The 18,299-nt window shown below is 45.4% G+C and overlaps 1 protein-coding gene across 1 annotated transcript; it reads right to left on the bottom strand.

Moving 5' to 3' along the window:
* Window positions 1-246: 246 nt before the first annotated feature.
* Window positions 247-17,902, bottom strand: cand1 (cullin-associated and neddylation-dissociated 1). The gene is made up of 26 exons (XM_041963960.1): window positions 17,601-17,902; window positions 12,028-12,103; window positions 11,830-11,897; window positions 11,578-11,732; window positions 11,179-11,302; window positions 10,790-10,877; window positions 10,533-10,701; window positions 10,240-10,345; window positions 10,012-10,157; window positions 9,462-9,613; window positions 9,096-9,236; window positions 7,234-7,375; window positions 6,736-6,944; window positions 6,488-6,656; window positions 6,301-6,390; window positions 5,989-6,142; window positions 5,661-5,898; window positions 4,375-4,563; window positions 4,109-4,252; window positions 3,762-3,897; window positions 3,507-3,683; window positions 3,209-3,304; window positions 2,832-3,001; window positions 2,484-2,648; window positions 1,898-2,005; window positions 247-1,528 (listed from the first exon to the last, which is right to left on the bottom strand). Exons 1-26 carry the CDS (start codon window positions 17,666-17,668, stop codon window positions 1,304-1,306), a joined length of 3,705 nt encoding a protein of 1,234 aa, XP_041819894.1. The 5' UTR covers window positions 17,669-17,902; the 3' UTR covers window positions 247-1,303.
* Window positions 17,903-18,299: the final 397 nt, after the last annotated feature.

Genomic DNA, 18,299 nt, shown 5'->3' on the forward strand with positions numbered 1-18,299 from the left:
ACGACTGTCACTGGAAACGTGAGGTTTCCCAGGCAACTTCTGCAGTTATAACAAATATCTTTTTCTGAATTCTAAGCAGATTTATGGCGTTTGTTCACGATGCACATCTGAGATAATGACATCCCCTGGAAGCATAAGTCACACTGAATCTAAAAATATGTGTTTTGTGTCGCAGAGGATGTGAAGAGCACTTTGAAGAACACTGACACTACAGACACAAAAAGAAATAAGACAGAAATCAGAGTATGAAGGCAGGCAGAAATGGACCTTTTATTTTTCTTGGGCGATAAACAAAAGTGGATTGTCCTGACCAGACCGGACCGAACCAAATTAAACCAGACTGGACCTGGTTTCACCAGATCAAACCAGACTAGAACACAGTAAATGAAACAGGTCCTGATCAGACTGAACCGGCCGGAAACAGTTTGGGAAAGCCGGCCTGACGGGAACAAATTGATCACATTATGGTTACATTGTGTTACACACTGCGTTACCGTGGCAACAGCCACACAGGACATCAGTATCGTCCAGTCAGGTCTGGTCAGGTTCAACCTGGTCCAATAATCTCTCCTCGTTCCCTGCTTCAGAGGAGTGAAGGGACCGAGGGCGGGTCTATTGAAACAGGTGAAACAAAGAAGCTGATTGGTCCACAAACAGTAAAACCCCGCCCATCTGACGTCACCCCCGGGCATCCTATAGGGTGCCTACATCATTTGCAAAAACAGAGCGAGCCCGTCTCCCATTGGTCACCACAGCCTCAGGCAGAAAAGGCTGTTTTTTTTTCCATTGGTCAGTTTTAACACGCCAACTGTCAGTCACTCAGCAGCGGCCAATCAGGTTACAGAACAGTACCTGTGGAACTTTCTGGAATAACGAAAAGAAAAAAGAAACAAAAAGAAGAATGATGATGAACAGAGAGATCAGCCAATCAGATGACCTCGCTGGAAAAACAAACAGGAAGTGGGAGGAGCTTCCAAGCCTCATATGGAATTTATTTTTCTGGATTTTTTTTGTTTTTTTTTCTTTGTTTTTGTCCTTTTTGTCCGTGTGTGTGAGCCGTACATCAGTCTTCTTCCTTTCTCTTCCAACAGCTGATTTCAGTGCAATGCATCATGGAACGATCGATCGCTAGGAGAGGGTGTGTCACTAAAAGTGTGTGTGTGCGAGTGTGTGTGTGTTTGTGTGCACGTGTGTGTGTATGTATGTGTCTGCGTCCTGTTGTCATGGAAACATGCTGCAGGGTTAGCGCTCCAGCAGCGGGGTGGTGCCGTGTCGCATCATGGGAATTCGTTTGTCCATCTCTTTAGCTGGTGTCCATGGACTCCATGTTGGCGGAGCTCGAGTCCCTCTGGATGGAGTCGAAGATGGCCGCCAGCTCCTGATTGGACGAGATCTGGGACTGGAACTCTGACATCAGCGGCGACTTCTCGGCCTCGGGGATCGTCAGCAGGGCCACGACGGCTCGCATCGCCGACCGCTTCAGCTCGTCCTGCTTCTCAAACTCCTGCTTCACCGAGTTGGCCTTCACCTGCAGAGACACAGGAGACATTTTTACTCTTCTGCTCAAAATCTGGACGCTGTAAAGAAATTAATTAATAAAAAAATAATAAAACAGCAAAACTACAATTAATGCCTGATGGTTGTTTGCCTCCACCAACCAGTAAAGTTGTAGTTTCCACACTGAGAGTAATGGACAGGAAAGAGTTTCTGCACAACACGGTGATGTCATCAGGTCATCCTCTGAGGCTTGGGTTCAACTGATTTGCACTAAATCCGAAGAACCTCCCTCAAGGCGTCACATTCAGGCATAAAAACCGTGGATCCTACAGTTACCCATGATGCAACCTGACACTTCCTGTGCTGACTCTGACATGCGATGTGCGTTTAGGCTTTGTACCTTGGTGGTGCAGGTGGCTCTCAGTGGCTCCACCAGTCTGTCCAGTCTCTGTAGGACAGCGCTGGGACACAGAGACGAGAGCCTGGCCAGCATCAGGAACGTCAGCATCTGAAAACGACAGCGACCATTAGGAGGAGGAGCTCAGCGGAACAAACAGTCGGTGTGGGCGTCGTTTAGACTGAAGCTGCTTCCTGAACGTCCCTCACTCAAATCAAACAAAGAGCAGCGCAGGAGAACAGCTGCTCCCCATGGGGTCCTCATACTGCATTTACAAAACTTCAATGGAAACTACAAAAATACACGACACGTAACACGTCTGCACAAAGCGTTGTAGATTCCAGAGTTTACCAGGTGCACCTGAAAGCAGCATGAAGACACCGACAGACTGCTGGTGGATTTACTCGCCAAACAAAATCTCTCTGCACTGCCGGTGTTTTGACTATTTTCTGATATTCTATAAACGTGAAATTGATCAATTAATCCAGAAACTTGTCAGTGTTTTCAGGCCTGGTCCATCACAACAAAGGACCCTGGTATCGCAGTAATAGCAGCAGGAGTAGTCGCGTGTTTCGGTGTGTGGTCAGACCTTGATGTCGTAGTGGTCCTTCAGGCCGTCCTCTACGTGGTTCAGGAAGGTGAAGATGTCGATTCGGTCCAGGCAGCTGTCCAGCAGAGTGTACATGCACTCGAACGCAGCCTTCCTCAAGTCCAACCCATCATCCACCGTGTGTTTGAACGGACCCATCTCCACCTACAGACAGACAGACAGACAGGCAGACAGACAGACAGACAGACAGGCAGGCAGGCAGGCAGGCAGGCAGGCAGGCAGGCAGGCAGGCAGGCAGACAGACAGACAGGCAGACAGACAGACAGACAGGTTAAACACTATCTGTGTCTGTGTTTTTATATTTCAGTGTCTTCCAGGTCCTCTCACCTCTCGGATCAGCTCCTTCCTGACTTTGGTCTCGTTGTACAGTTGCGGTAAAACAGAGTCCAGCAGCTCTCGGATCAGACTCGGCTTATTGTGGGCGGCGGAGTTAAACGTTACCAAGGCGACGCGACGAACGTTCAGGTCCGGGTCCTCCAGCGTCTTCAAGAAGTCACCTGAGAGACAAAAACGAGCAAATCAGAGACGGAGCAGGACGCGAGCTCCTTCGTCTCTCTGCGCTGAGCAGAAACAGCTCAAACTGTTACGACCTCATCAAACTTTAAGCTTCCTGCACGTCTTTCTCCTCTGCTGTTATTTCAGTTTTCATCCTCAGAGCCAGCTGAGCTAAAAATAAACCTTTGAGGCTCAAAGTCCATTTTCACCTATGCAGTTCTTCAGCAGCGGGTCGATGGGCTGTGGCTGGTCAGAGATGGTGAACTTGACTGCTGTTACCACGGAGCTCCTGGCGTACGACGAACCTACACACACACACACACACACACAGACACACACCATCAATAAATCAATATCTCACATCAATCACCAGATGCCTGTTCAGGTTCAGCAAATGTTTCAAAACTAAAATGACTGATTCGTTCTACTCTGTAAACCAGAGAGATGCAGTTTGAGAGGACGGAGGCAGTCTGACTGGCTGGAGGAGCCGATCAGATTATTGATTACCTGACAGCAGGTATCCTTTGAGGCGGGGCAGCAGGGTTTCGGGGTCGATCAGCGTCAGTTTGCCCAGACACTCGGCCACAACGTTCCGGGTTCCTTCCTCCTGACACTCGCAGTGTTTGAGCAGCAGAGACCAAACGGACTCCACGTACGGCTTCAGACCGGAAACCGACGCCGAACCTCAACACGGACACACACGTTAAAACCAGAGAAGACGCACACACAGATTTATTTACAGACCCTCTGAGCTGCTCTTACTGATGATCTCTTTGAGCGAGTGCAGCAGCAGGTACTGTCTCTTGGAGGAGGAGATCTCCTGCAGGACGAAAGGCAGATACTCCGGAAGATTCCCCACCGCAATACTGCCCAACGCATAGGAGGCTGCCGACTTCACCTGAGAGACACACAAGCACGGAGAGAGGCGGTTAAAATCTACCAACACATCGCTAAAACAGACTTTGATAAGCAGCTTGTTGTGATTCTTGTTTCCCTGAACACCCTAAAGTGTTAGCGTTTTGCTCAACACAGTACAACCTCACAGAGCTGCTAGCATGACTCTCAGCCTGGTTATAAAGGCACTTCCTGTTCAGACAGGCAGCTGCTACCTCTTCACTGGAGGAGGAGAAAGCATCTAGGATGACTGTCTTGAGCTCTGGTTGGCTGCTCAGGTCCACATGGTGTCCCACCTCGCCCAATGAGAGCAGAGCGAGCAGTCTGATGGAGTCTGTGGAGCGGCTGTTCTTCACGTCCTATGAGTCGGGCAAAGGAAAAAAACTTTGACATTGAAACCTGCTCTGAGATGTTTAGAGAGTCCTCACATTCATCTGGGCAGAGCTGCAGCATCTGAAGGACGGACGGACGGACAGATTACCTGGATGAACTGTCCGACCACAGCGGGTCCCTCGGTGGGACAGGCTCTGGTCAGAGCGGCGACACACTTAGCGATGGAGCAGTAGGCCTGTTTGTGAGGCAGAGCGGCACTCTGGGAGTAAACCGGACCGGTCAGCATCCTCAGCAGGTCCATGTAGCCCAGACCAGGAGTCTCTGTAGCCACTAAAGCCTGAACACACACACACACACACACACACACACACACACACACACAGTTACTAATGTTATTCATGGATTAAGAAAAAATACATCAAGGTGAAACAGCAAACCAAACCTTTATTTGTTAACAATAAAAGAGACAATTTGTTTACTTTGTCAAATTTCTTCTCTCACCAGCCCCCACAGGCTGTGCTTTGTAGGTTTGTACTGAACTAATCTAATTCTCTGTTGACGTACAGTCAACTGAGTGATATAAGATACGTCGTCATATCACACGACAGAAACGAAGTTATCTCTGACCAGTCGTATGACAGTCTTTTAGGAAGTGACCACATCCCAAACAGGCACAGAGTTGGTCAAGGAGCTAAACGTGCTGTCGTTGGTTTGAGCACAGAAAACGTACGGCGCTGTTGTGGATAACCATGGTAACAGACGTCAGTGGTGCGAACCACAGAGAGGCTACAACAGTCCAACTTCAAGTCAGACATGAAACAGACCGGTGACGGATGTTTACACAGACAGCTCAGAGTCTGAAACACCAGTCATTAGACTCCTCCCTCAGAGAAACATCCAGCAACAAACTGCGACGTGCTCGAGAAAATAAACAGATTTAAACAGATTTTCTGTTTGTCGCTCACATAAATGTAAAGTTCTGAACTGATGTGAAGCTTCAGGGTTTCTGACTCATTGTACATATTAAAGTTCAATTTAAAACATCTTCATACACAGTTTTCCTCCATCACTCTATATTATATTACTAACAGCAGTCAAATAAAGAAGAGCCCTCTGTCCATTTACAGAGACTCCTCAGGATATTTGACCTCTGGTGGTTAAACCTCTGAAAGCTGAGACCACTGAAGCAGCAGCAGGAGGAGTAATGTGAGAAAACTTCATGTTCAGCTTTATGGAGAGTTTTGTTGGAAAAGCCTGCTCAGGTTCTTCATTAATCCGGTTCTAAAACCTCAGTGCGGCTCCTCAGAGGCAGAACATTATCAGATATTCTGGTCTTTCTTGTGGCAGGAGGATCTGAAGGTTTACAAAAACTCCTCCAGGTGGACTTTACATTTAAAGTGGAGACAATGAAAACTGCAGGTCTTCCTGTTGTACCTGGTAGAAGTCCAGCATGGCGGCGAGCGCTCCACCCTGCAGCAGCGGGGATCGAACCAGCGCGATGAGCTGCTGGAGGATGTTGCCTCCGCTCAGCTGACCCAGCGAGGACGGGTGAGTCACCGCCAGCGTGGACAGGAAGCTCAGCGCCATCTGAGACACGTGCATGTCGCTCTCAGAGATGAGAGGGGGCAGCTCGGCGAGGACGGCGTCCACCATGACGGGAGTCACCGCAGAGCTGAAACACACACATTCAAACTGTGCTACTGGCAGGAAGGAGTGGGTGGAGCTGACCGCTGTGGGCGTGGCTGACAGGTGTGCGTGCTACCTGTAGTTTCTGAGCAGGATGTCGAGGGCGGCCAGCGTGCAGAGCTTCAGGGCTCGCTGGTTCTTGCGCAGGAAGGAAGCGAGGATGGGAACGGCGTCGGGGAGAACCGGCCTCAGATCAATTTTCAACGGTGAGCCAGCGATCAGCGTCAGAGCTGCGACAGAAACAAACACCGTCAGGACCTCAGGGGAGAAAACTGTGACTGCAGAACGCTGTGGCAGCCATGTTGGTTCGGCGTGCTGTGAACACCGTCACCTGTGTTCACAAGAACACGAGAACAGTGCCGAACGCAGCCTGGAGGGCGGGGCTTACCCTTCACTGTCGTCAGTCTGGTGATCTCGTTCTTGAGGCGTTCAAGGAAGATCAACAGCGTTCCAGGAAGTTCAGCAGGCAGCCGGTCACCTACACAAGCGGACGAGAAGTCAAGACGACAAACCAGTGAGTCAAACAGGAAGTTGCATCACTGCTGACATCACTGCGACTGACGGCCGGTGGTTACCTAGGTTACAGATGATCTGTCCCATGCAGGAGATGGCTCTTTCTTTGACTTCCTGGTCGATGTCGGCGGCTTTCAGGCGTTTGATTGTACAGGTGAACAGGTCGTTGATGTAGGGGGAGGGGTCAAAGCTGTCTGCGCCCTCTGATTGGCTGTCCAGAGGTCGGATCACCTGGAGGAGAGAAACAGTCGAATCAGCCGCAAACTCATCAGGTGACATCAGTGACGGAGGCTGCAGGTTTGACTCCCACCTTGACGAGCTGCTGGGTCACAAGCAGAGCCTCAGAGGTGATCTTGTAAAAGGGGTCTCCCACACACGCCACCACGGGCGGGACGAGGGCAGGGACGTGGGCGTGGAAGGCGTGAGCGGGATGTGTGACCATGATGACGTGGAGACAGGCCAGGGCGTCGATTTTTAGGTTGGAGCTGCTCGACTTATCGTTCAGAGAGAAGATGATACCTGAGAAACAAACACTGATATTATTAATACTGACACGAATAATACTGTAGTACTGCTTATACTTAATAATATCACAATATAAAGTACTGTGTGTGTGTCACAGGCTGATAGATCTTCTTCCTCTGAGCCACAGAGCTTCATTAAAACACATCAATGAGCCTCACCTGTTCCTTCATTACCATGAACACACACACTGTAGTTTATTCTGACTCAGGTGGTGAGAAGGTGTGAGGTTATGACATCAGTAGGAACCAATGGGCTTGAAGTGAGAGCAGTGGCGTAGTATTACCTGGTATTAGTACGGGGATGTGCTGAGTCAGGGCTCCCGGGAGGACGTTCACCAGCTCAGTCAACATGTTGAAACAACACTGACGGGTTTTGACACTTTTCTCCTTCAGCTGCTTGTGCAGAGCTTTCACTATCATGGGGACCTGCAGAGGGCGAGAGACATTAACACAGACACAGAGAGAGAGAGTAAGAGAGAGGAAAGAGACCACCACGACTACTTCCTGTTTTCTGCGGTTGACGGTTCAGGATGCTGAGGGTTTCCTGTTACCGTAACGACAGAATTTAACCAGTCAAAGCTACAACAGCGACATCTGCTGCACAAAAACAAAACTGCAACCAGTGAGGAGCAAAACATGAACGGATCATTACAGGACGAGGTCCAACCCAGAAAATACCACGGTCCTACACACAGTACGGCTGCAGATCGTGTTTATCAACTAATCACCAGTTACTGTGTGGATGAAGTGTTTGGTCTAATGTGTTGGAAAATGGCAAAAAATCGAACTTTTTTTCAAATGTCCAGAACTGAAAAATATTTTGTTTACTATCATGTAAGACAAATAAAATATGCAAATATTCACAGCTGAGAAGCCACAATTAGCAAATTCTTGGTTTACTTTTAAAAAACAAAACTTAAACAATTATTCAATAATCAAAATGTTGAATTAATCAACGTATTGAGCTCTGAAATAACTGAACATCCTGTGAGTGACTGACACTAACAGTGACTCATCATATGATGGTCCTCCAGCAGACTGTGATGCGTTTTACACCTGAACCCACGATAGTTTTCATTTTCAATTAATCAATTACCGTTAATTAATGTTTGAAAATAGTGACATGTTCCAAGAGTTTAATGTGATTCTACAAATGTCTCGTTAGTCCAACAAACAGTTAAAAAATGATCAATTTATAACGATTCAAAGCAAAGAAAAGCAGCTGGAAACGGATCACGTTCGAGTTCATGAATGACTTTTTTTTTTCTTTTTCTGAGGATCCACTGATCGTTTCAGCTCTAATGAATTCAACAACAGAACTTTATGTGGAATAAACAGAAGGTTTATCTTTTATACAGAAATAAATTGCACTTCACAGCTACCGCTGCGATTATAATTCAAGTTTGAAATGTACTTCAGTCTGCGATCAATAACAGAGACGATAATTACTCAAACAGCAGACTTCCAAACAAAACAGCACGATAAGACAACAGAAAGATTTCTGCCGGCTGAAGCTGCAGCCGATCGGTGGTGTTCCAGCGTGGCTTCTGATCAATTTTATACTGTTCAATAAGTTATTTTCAAACCTTTTTTTTTTTATTTCAGGTGAGAATAGATTTTTAACTCTATCGACGATTTAGGTTGTTTTAAAGTCAAACAAATCTGAAACTCTTGAGTTGTTAATGAACAGTGAATTTGCTGAGTCGTGGTCAGCAGTTTTGTTCTTATGGCTGTTTGTGGTATGAAAACTGGATTTGTATTTGCTTAAGATATATATACATACATACATATACATACATATATATGTATATATATACATATATACACACATACATACATATATATATACACATACATACATATATATATATATACACACATACATACATATATATATACATACACACATACATACACACATGCACGCGCACACACACACATATATTAGCTTTCCACAGACAAGGTGACATGTGGGATTATAAGGGAACAGAATCATTTTACACAGTAAAGCAACTGCAGCTGTGGTTTGGAGTATAATCGATTATTATCAATCCCAGAAACGTATTTCTCCAAACTGAAGTCTTCTTGTTTCCAGCGCAGAGCGCTGACAAGTCCTCAGACAGAGCATGGTCACCGGGTACATTACCTGGCTCTGCAGCATAGTCAGCGGGGTCTCGCCCTGCTCCATGGCGTCCGGATCAGCCAACCAGCTCTGAGCCGGTCGGGTCTGTTTCAGCAGCGACAGGTAGGCGTGGAAAACATCCGCCTTCACGTTCTCCTCCCTCTCCTGCAGACAGACAGGTCGGTCCAGTCAGATCGACAGGTATGGGTCACATATAGGAACGCATCAGTTTCACTGGCACAGTTTGGATAAATTCTGATCCTCCTAAAACCGCTACTGTCAAAACGAGTTAACAATCAGATCTTAGTGACGAGGAGAAAAACACAAAGTGAGAGAGTCAGGAGGTGACGGAGGAGGACGCAGTGAAGCGGCGGCAGAGTCTGACGGTACCTTGAAGCGACAGACGAGCGCAGGAGAGACGGAGCGATAAAACTCCGGCAGCATCTCGTGACGCGTCGAGACGACGGCGTCCAAACACTTGGCGGCCGCCCGTCGAACCTTCCAGCTCATGTCGTCGTCATCGCTGTACTCATCGTCGCTGCCTGGACACAGAGACAGAGCGGCTGTTATTATCCACCCTGCAGGCTGGAGACCTACCACCCGATGATTTATTCCCAGGCCCTGAACACAGCTCCTCACAGCGCCGCTTCCTGCTTCAGTTCAAACAGGTTTAGTTATTTCACCAACAAACGTGGGTTCACTTAGAAAAGGTTTAGTCCTGTGGACCAATCAGGATTCAGAACTATCTGAATAAGAGTTGCTTGTTAGTTGCTTGCTGACTCATCGCAGCTCTGATGAGTTTTGACAGTTAAGCTTAAATTAACTTAAATACAAACTAATGATGAAATCACAGCTGATGAAATATTTCACTCAGAGCGACCATCATCATCATCATCATCATCATCACTGCTACAATGACTCATTGCTGCTAATGCCGCACCTTGGTAGTCTTCGTCGTTCTGCTCAGCATCCATGGCGTTATCGTCCTCGTCTTCATCGTCAAAGTTGTAGTTGGGGTCGTAGGTCAGGTAGCGAAGGCAGATGGAGATGACCGTGGGGACGTGAGGGTAAACTTCTTTAGGACACCTGCAACAACAAGACGACGAAGGTGAAACAGGCACAGTTATGGCTGCTGCAGTACTGGTGGTAGTATTACTGCGTGTTTTACCTCCTGACAAAAGACTCAAAGGCCTGGATGCAGTACTCCCTGAGCTCGTCATCGTCAACGTTACAAAACTTCACTACCAGAGGAATGATCTTCTCCAGATACTCTCCTACAGACAGACAGGTAGAGACAGACAGACAGGCGGTTAGAGGTGATGCTCAGTTTGGTCCTGAAACCTCTTTAGTTTGTGATTTAGCTGCTCAGACGTTCACATCTGAATCCAGAAGACCAACAACAACCAAACATGGACGTGAAACACTTCTGCGCCACGTTCTGGGCTTTCAGTCTCGCCTCACCGATCCTGTGTCCGGCCTGTCTGCTGATGGCCGCCGTGCACTGGATGTAGGTTCTGGTGGTCGACATGTTGTCGTTCCTCCCCAGCTCGGTCAGAAGGTGCTCGATCAGATCGATGAAGACCAGGTTCCCGCAGGACATGACCAGGTGGCCCAGAGCCATGATGGTCCTCTGAAACGGTCACATGTAAACAGCTGAACACAACGAGGCGATGAATGCACACCGGACCCTAAAAGCTTCGTGTCGAGCTCAGCTGTACCTTTCTGACGGCCAGTCTGGGGGAGGTGAGCTGAGGGAGCAGACAGCTGAGGATGGAGGGATGGAAGTTCACCAGCAGACCTCCCTGTCTGCAGAGAGACAGACAGACAGGTAGACAGAATGATCGGCAGTGTGGTGGAGACACGCCGGTCCAGCTGATCGTACACTAACATACATAAACTTCATCTGGTTAATTGTGTTGTTTTCCAGAGAACACACACTTCCTGGTTCAGTCTGTTCATCAAATCAAAGGCAGCCACAGTGTGAGGTAACTTTTTCCATATGTACGCTGTTTTTCAGGACATATCCTGACATAACCTGTTCTGCAGTCATCATACATGTAGACGTAACAGACAGACGGGCAGGTGGGCGGGTAGACAGGTAGTGTACCTGCAGAGCATGTCAGCCATGATGTCGAGCGCCTCCAGCTGGACAGACACGTCTTCCTGTTTGGCGATGGCGCTCGTCAGACGACCGGTTATCTTCTTACAAACGCTGGCAGCTAGAGCAGAGCCTGAGAGACAGACGGGGAGAGGTTAGACAGGCAGTTAGACAGGCAGTTAGACAGGCAGTTAGACAGGCAGTTAGACAGGCAGTATTCAAAGTCCTGATATCTGTCTTTACTTCTGAACGCAGCTTAAAGCAAACAAATATGGTGACGGATCAGCAAAGAGGAAACAGAGACATGGTAGTAAAAGTATTACTGAATTCATCAAAAGACCATCTGTTCAGCTTAATGAATGAGTAGTAAAACACAGTAAGTCGTGGTAGTATTTGCTGTATTTTTACCACTAGAGGCGGGCGGTAACTCTCCGATCACAGTTTTGAGCCCGATGGAGGAAATGTCTCTGAGTTGTTCTTTGTCCGACAGCATGTTGGTGCACAGAGTGTCCACGATCGTCTCCACCTGGTACTCCTTCACCTTGCTGACCAGGGGCCCCAGGCTGACGAAAACAAACGCACCCACAGTTAAAAGATACACGATAGGTAGAACCAGAGAGGCAAACAAACACAGAGGAAACGCAGCAGAGAAGTTTTTACCATTTGACAGCCAGATTCTGAACTTCTCCGTTCTTGTCTTCCAACAGTTTGAGAATCATCCTCACCACCTGTCAATCAATACGTCAATAAATCAATACAGGGGTTTGTTCAAAATCAACAGCTGAACCGAAGATGAACTGACTGGTTTTTAAACACAACCAGCCGTGAACCAGCTTCAACTGGTAAACACAAACCGACCTTCCTCTCGCTGTCGTCGTCCAGCTTGATTGAATCTTTCTGTAGCTCCGTCATCAGGTCGTTAGTGGCCATAAACCTGCAGAGAAAAGGAAAATAACGAACACGTTTATGAAACGGCTTTTCAGAAACATGAAAACCTGATCTGGAGTCAGAAACATGAGGTGAAGGATCGAGATTCTTAATAAAACTAAAAACTAAACACGATCAAACTGATTGATGTGATTAATGAACAGATTCATCGTAAAACATTCTGTTAGATTTTAAGTTATGTTCTTTGACTGGTGGGATCGTTTCCAGGTAACGGCCTGACCGACAGTCACCTGAAGCGAGAGTCGGGTTGAATGTGTTGTGACAAACGATGAATTTCACACACAGTTCTGAATCTGACCCCCCACATGGCTGCTGTCACAGGACCTGTTAGAAAGTGCTGCGGCCTGTTTGAATATCATTGGAGTATTTGACGTGTTTTGGAGTTTCTCTGGGACGTGAATGTTCTCGTTCCTTTAAACGGGCGGACACAGAAATCAGTTTGAACTCACACCGACGCACGTGTGAAGAATTTCGACGCGTCACGGAAAGCTGACGGGGAAAGACTTTCAGTTTCGTCTGCTCAAACAGAAGATCACGTGTGGAAGCACGACGCTGAAACTAACTACGTCCAAACTCAGAGAGCCACACAGAGAAACCTTCTCAAACAGAGCCCACAGCTGTGGACGCCTCTCGGCCATCTGCGAGTCCGTATTCTTCTTCCTGCTTCCTGTTCAGAGTAGAATACAAACACAGTGACGCTGCCTTTGCCCATTTGCCAACATTTGGAGGACGACCAACGACCAATCAGGGTCCAGCATGTTTCGGTGATGCAGAAAAAGCCGATTAAAACATTTAGTGTGACTTAACGAGATGTATGAAATCACGCAGCGTCTGCTCTGTCTAACATTTACCAGCACTGGATAGACTCAGCTTAGCTTCTGAGCTCGGGACTAAAAGATAACTACAGCTACATTTACGTTATGAGCTCTTAGTGAAAAAATATTGACTGTTTCATGCTCAGGTAATGACTTCTGCTTACAGAGATGAACAGGGAGGAAGGAAAATGGGGACAAACAGAAAGTGATGTCAGACTTTCTTCCATCTGGTGCTCAGAAGAACGCCGTCCATTTGACCACAGGACGGTAAAAGTAACGTACACAATGACACAAGCTGTTTGAAATCCCTCATCAGAGGACGGTCACATCTTTAGAAGAATGAAATGTTGATCCAGCTGGTGTGACAGACAGGAATTACTTCATACACAAACATGTTCCTGTCTGTGGAAATCTGATTTAAAAGAGTCACTACTTCTACTAATAATAATCACATCTTATCTGGAAAATGTGATCATTATCATTATTAATTCACAACCTGAATCCCATTTTTCTTGTGAATTCTACTAACCATTGCTGCCTGAACACCAATTACCTGGTCTACAATTCTGCCTGCAGAATGAACTTAGATACCTGAATATACGGCTAAACGTCAGGTTTGACTGGATCATCAGCCGCCACTGACTCACAGCAGTTTCACATCAAACTTCAGCCCCTTTGCTCCTAATATTAAGTCATTAACCAGGTTAATTAGACCCACTGTAAGTTACCGCTACCAAAGTTAAACCTTTCCCGTCACATGAGGGTTGATGTATTGATGAGTTTAAATTATGATGTCATCCGTCCTGCAAATGTACCATGTGACACACGACAAAGCCCCGAGCAGCCGATTCACAGCACCCTGGTCCATACACTGCCATCTGAACGTGAACACGATCCTGAACGTGACTGAGTCCTGTCAGTGAATGCTTCCAGTGTTGGGGGGCTCCGACAGGAGGCGGAGGAGTTCATTCTCAGCTCAAGAATAATATGAGGAATGTTGAAATCATTTTCCAGGATATTTGACCTTCTCTCTCATTTTTCGTGTGTTTTCTATGACTGGAAAATTGGTCAACTGTTTTCCAGGACACCAGGGTGGGAACCCAGTCAAATAATTTGCCCCAGATCCGAGTGCTTTGATACGGAGTTATATCTGCAGAGACCGAGTCTGATCCAAGATTCAAGATTCAAGATTCAAGAGTCTTTATTGTCATTGCACATGTCAATGAAATTTTCATTGCAGTCCAGTATGTGTGTGTTCCTCTGACACAGCCTGCACAGAGCGAGCACCTATTAAAACCAAACAAGCAATTCAGATATGTTTGACAGCTGAAAATACGGTGAGAGATCAGTGGCAGAGACACATCGCCTCAACAGAGAGTGAAATCATCTCTCCTGCAGAGCATCTGACGGTATTAAAGCACACAGATCACGGCTGAAATGACTCTTTCTGCTTTTCTCGTACAGGTTCAGCCGCAATTTCTACAGCATTGGGAGCGGATTCTGACAAGTCTCACAATTTCACGGATTTCTTGTACTGAGAGAGCTGCTGTCAGAAGTGATGAAACTGATTAGTTGTGCTGCCAACTTTGGTTGTTATCGTCCTCGAGCAGCTTACAAAGGAGGGCGGTTTGCTCTGAACGTGATCTGTTTAACATGAGGCTTTTTTTAGGACTAAACTGTCTGAATCCCACTGTCCTTTGCTTCTTTATACTCATTTCTAGTGTTCGCCATCTCCACATTCACACAAGTCAAGACACATTGAGCTGCTTGAAATAATTATCACCATACTGATGAGGTTATTCTCCAATATCAACATTTAACACAGTATGACAGAAATACGTAACATCACATAAAACAACCATTGTTTTCATCACAGATTCATCTGGCGATTCATCATCTGGTCCATGAAACACAGTAGTGAAAAAACATGATGACCAGTCCATTAAAAAATGTCTGGTTCTGTTCAACTAAATGTCTAAAACCTCAAAATCTTTACTTCAATAATCACAAACGACTGAGAAAAGCAGGAAATCACACCAGAGCAGCTGGAACCAGAGACTATTTGGCATTCATGCTTAATAAATGGATAAATAAATTCATTTCTTGCTGATCAACTAATCAGCTCTATTACCAAACTGATGCTCAGGACGATGAATTATGTTCTAGTAGAAGAATAAAATGATAAGATCCTATCATCATCATCAACCATAACATCTTCACATTGGCCAGTAACACTCACACTGCCGCTCACTGACACATCATTGGATCTTAACGGAGCTCCATCAAGTCAAGCACTGATGCCAGAGTGTTTGTATGTTTCAGACCATTAAACACAGAAGTCGTGTGCTTCCTGTTTCTGTTCATTATTTCAAAATCATGGATCAAAACAGAAAAAAAGATCAATACATTGTACCGACAGCTTTCAATAAGCTTGATTTAACAGAGCAACATGTTGATCTGACAGAGGTCTTCTATTTTCAAATCATGCCACCCGTTGTCGACTGATTAATACTTCTTCTAAAACCAACACGCAGAGTCTGCAGACAGATAATCACGACCAGTGAACAGCTAGAACTAAAGTGATATGAATGATGGCAGACAAACTACAAGGCCCAATGAATCCACCAATCAAACAGTCCTGTTGACCACATTCAGTCATGGCACCCCCTGCCCCCCTGTTACTTTCCATAAAAATAATCCCAATGAGTTTGACACAGTGACGTATGCAGATGTTACATTCAGGAAGAATTAAACACTGATGTCGGATCAGTGCAGTTTTGGCAGATTATCCTGATTGAAGCACGGGGAGAGAAGAAAGTGGTGGCAGACTTAATTTTTTAACAACATCACTGCGTTCCCAGATCTCAGTTATCTGCTGAGTACAATGTTGTTATTACTACGGCTGCAACTAACGCTTATTTCTGTTCATGTGCACATTATCTTCTTGATTAATGGACCAATTATTTTGTCCATAAAATGTCGGAAGACAGAGTTTCCACTGTCCCGCACACTTTCCTGATGGTCCAGATGATGTCTTCAAATTTCTCATTTTTGTCCAACCAGCAATCTATAACCTGAAGATGTTCAATTTCTGATCCTATAGGACAAAGCAAAGAAGCAAATGCTCACAAAGAAGGAGCTGCAACTGTGGCATGATTTGCATTTTTGCTTGAAAAATGACTTCAACAATTATTTGATCATGAAAATAGTTCCGATTCATTTCCTGTTGAAAGACTAATCAATATATCAACCTTTCAGCGGTAATTAGGACTGATAGACATAAATAAAACTGCAGAAATTTGACCAAAATAAAACAGAATTGTCCTTTAAGCTGCAACTCAGAACTCTGATTACATGAAAACACAGATAAGTTATGAGAGCTTTGAACATGAATGAACTGCTGCAAAGAGTGAACATGAAATGTAATGGACATGAACAGTTTTAACACTTAATTTATTTTCAGTTAATTATTTGGTCTATAAAATGTCAATGAAAAGTGATAATGCTCATCACAAGATGATGTTCACATGTTGCTTGTTGTGTCTCTTTGGTGGATCTTCAATTTATTATCATTGTAGACCAACAACAAAAAAAACAATAAATATGAATCATGCAAATCTGAAGAAGCTGGGAACCGAGACTCCAGCATTTCTGCTGAAAAGGTGAGATTATACAACAACCAACGGTTACATGACGAAATGTTTAATGAAATAATGGCTTCAGCTTTAAAATGAACTTCCTGATATGACAAATTTGGTATAGATAAAACAAACAAACCTGATCTATACGGTTTAATAGCAGAGTGCAGACGGAGTCTATCCAAAAAAAGATGACATGTCTGTCTAATTAATCTTCGTCAGCTCACGTTGGTTTAACAATGGAACAAGCCAACATTAAAAACAGTCTCTCCACCTCACAGCATTTAAACACACTTCTCACCTCAAACTGATTGATTACACATGAAGCTGGTTGATCTAGAAATAAGTACACCACTTAAAATGTATGATTCTAGCATTGACAACATGCGTCTCAATGGTGCGCTCAAGTTCCAGTCTGTTTACATGTTGTTATTACCTGAGCTACCAATGCTACCACACCCCCAAAACATCATGCTAGTTAGCCGACACGACACACTAACGTTACTAAACTACATCAACTGTTTGCAGTTCATCTGTTTGCACGACTGAGTACCAATTAGCTGACATGCTAACTTCACGTTTAAATCCACGGTGCAGCATGCAGCGCAACAATTCATACACAAACGATGGCTGACATCACGCTAGCTTGCGGCATGACAGAAGTTAGTGCTGGCAATGAGCTAGCCAGCTAGCAAGCAAGCAAGCTAACAGCTAACTGGCGGTATATTCCTGCAACTCAGCTGCCAGTTTAGCCTGACGTGCCGCAGCTTAGCTTGCTAACCAGCTATTAACGCTGTCGCCTTGTTTTAACTGCTGTCAAATCAATCGCTAACGAACGAATGCTGTAGCTAACTAGCCATCGATGTGACGATGATCAGACAGGTGGCAGGCTAGCAGTTAGCATGACAGCCTGAGGCCTGACACAGCCATCATTAGCTGTCCAGCCACTGTTTTTAACACATAAGACACGCATTTTCAGCTGATAATACAAGCGGTGCAGTTAGTGTGTCTTGCTGAGGCTCTATTTTACCTGAAATCCTTGTCGCTGGAAGTCATTTTCTCCAGCAGGTTGGAGATGTGGTACGAGGCGCTCGCCATGTCGGTGCTGTTAGCTGTTAGCCTCCTGCTAGCAGACTGCGCTCAGTGTGTGTGTTCCGGCTGCTGATTGACTGGATGTCTGTGTCTCTTGCTGTCTATCTGATTGTCCTGATGGTCTGATTTTTAGGTAAACTGTGTGTTTCTGGCTCTTTTGCTGCTGCTGCCGCCTTTCTCTCTTTCTACAGCGACTGTCGCATCCCGGGGCGCGGAGTTTGGTTTGTTTGAATGGAGCTCCCGTTCTCTCTGCAGAGGGGCGGGGTTAGCAGGATGGACGCTGCGGGGTCGAAGGTCAGAGTTTGAACAGTTTTTTTTCTCTATCTCATGGCCAGGCTCACCACAGTATCTCAAAATATACTTATTTACTTAAATATATTTGGAAACATTTACATTAACGCACATTTTTGCAAGAAGAACGTATTTCACATTATTCTTTATTTAATAGTTTGTATATTCTGTCCTCTTCATTTTAAACACTTCACAGCTTTTTTCATTTAATTTAATTTAAGAGATATATTTTACATTTTTATATTGTAGATTTTATTTTATATTTAGGATTTTTGACTTTGTGGAACTTATTTTTTCTATTCTCTGACCGTGTTCAATGTGAACAGTAATAAAAGCGTGAACACAC

This window comes from Chelmon rostratus, chromosome 22, assembly GCF_017976325.1.
Source record: "Chelmon rostratus isolate fCheRos1 chromosome 22, fCheRos1.pri, whole genome shotgun sequence".
Classification (NCBI taxonomy): domain Eukaryota; kingdom Metazoa; phylum Chordata; class Actinopteri; order Chaetodontiformes; family Chaetodontidae; genus Chelmon; species Chelmon rostratus.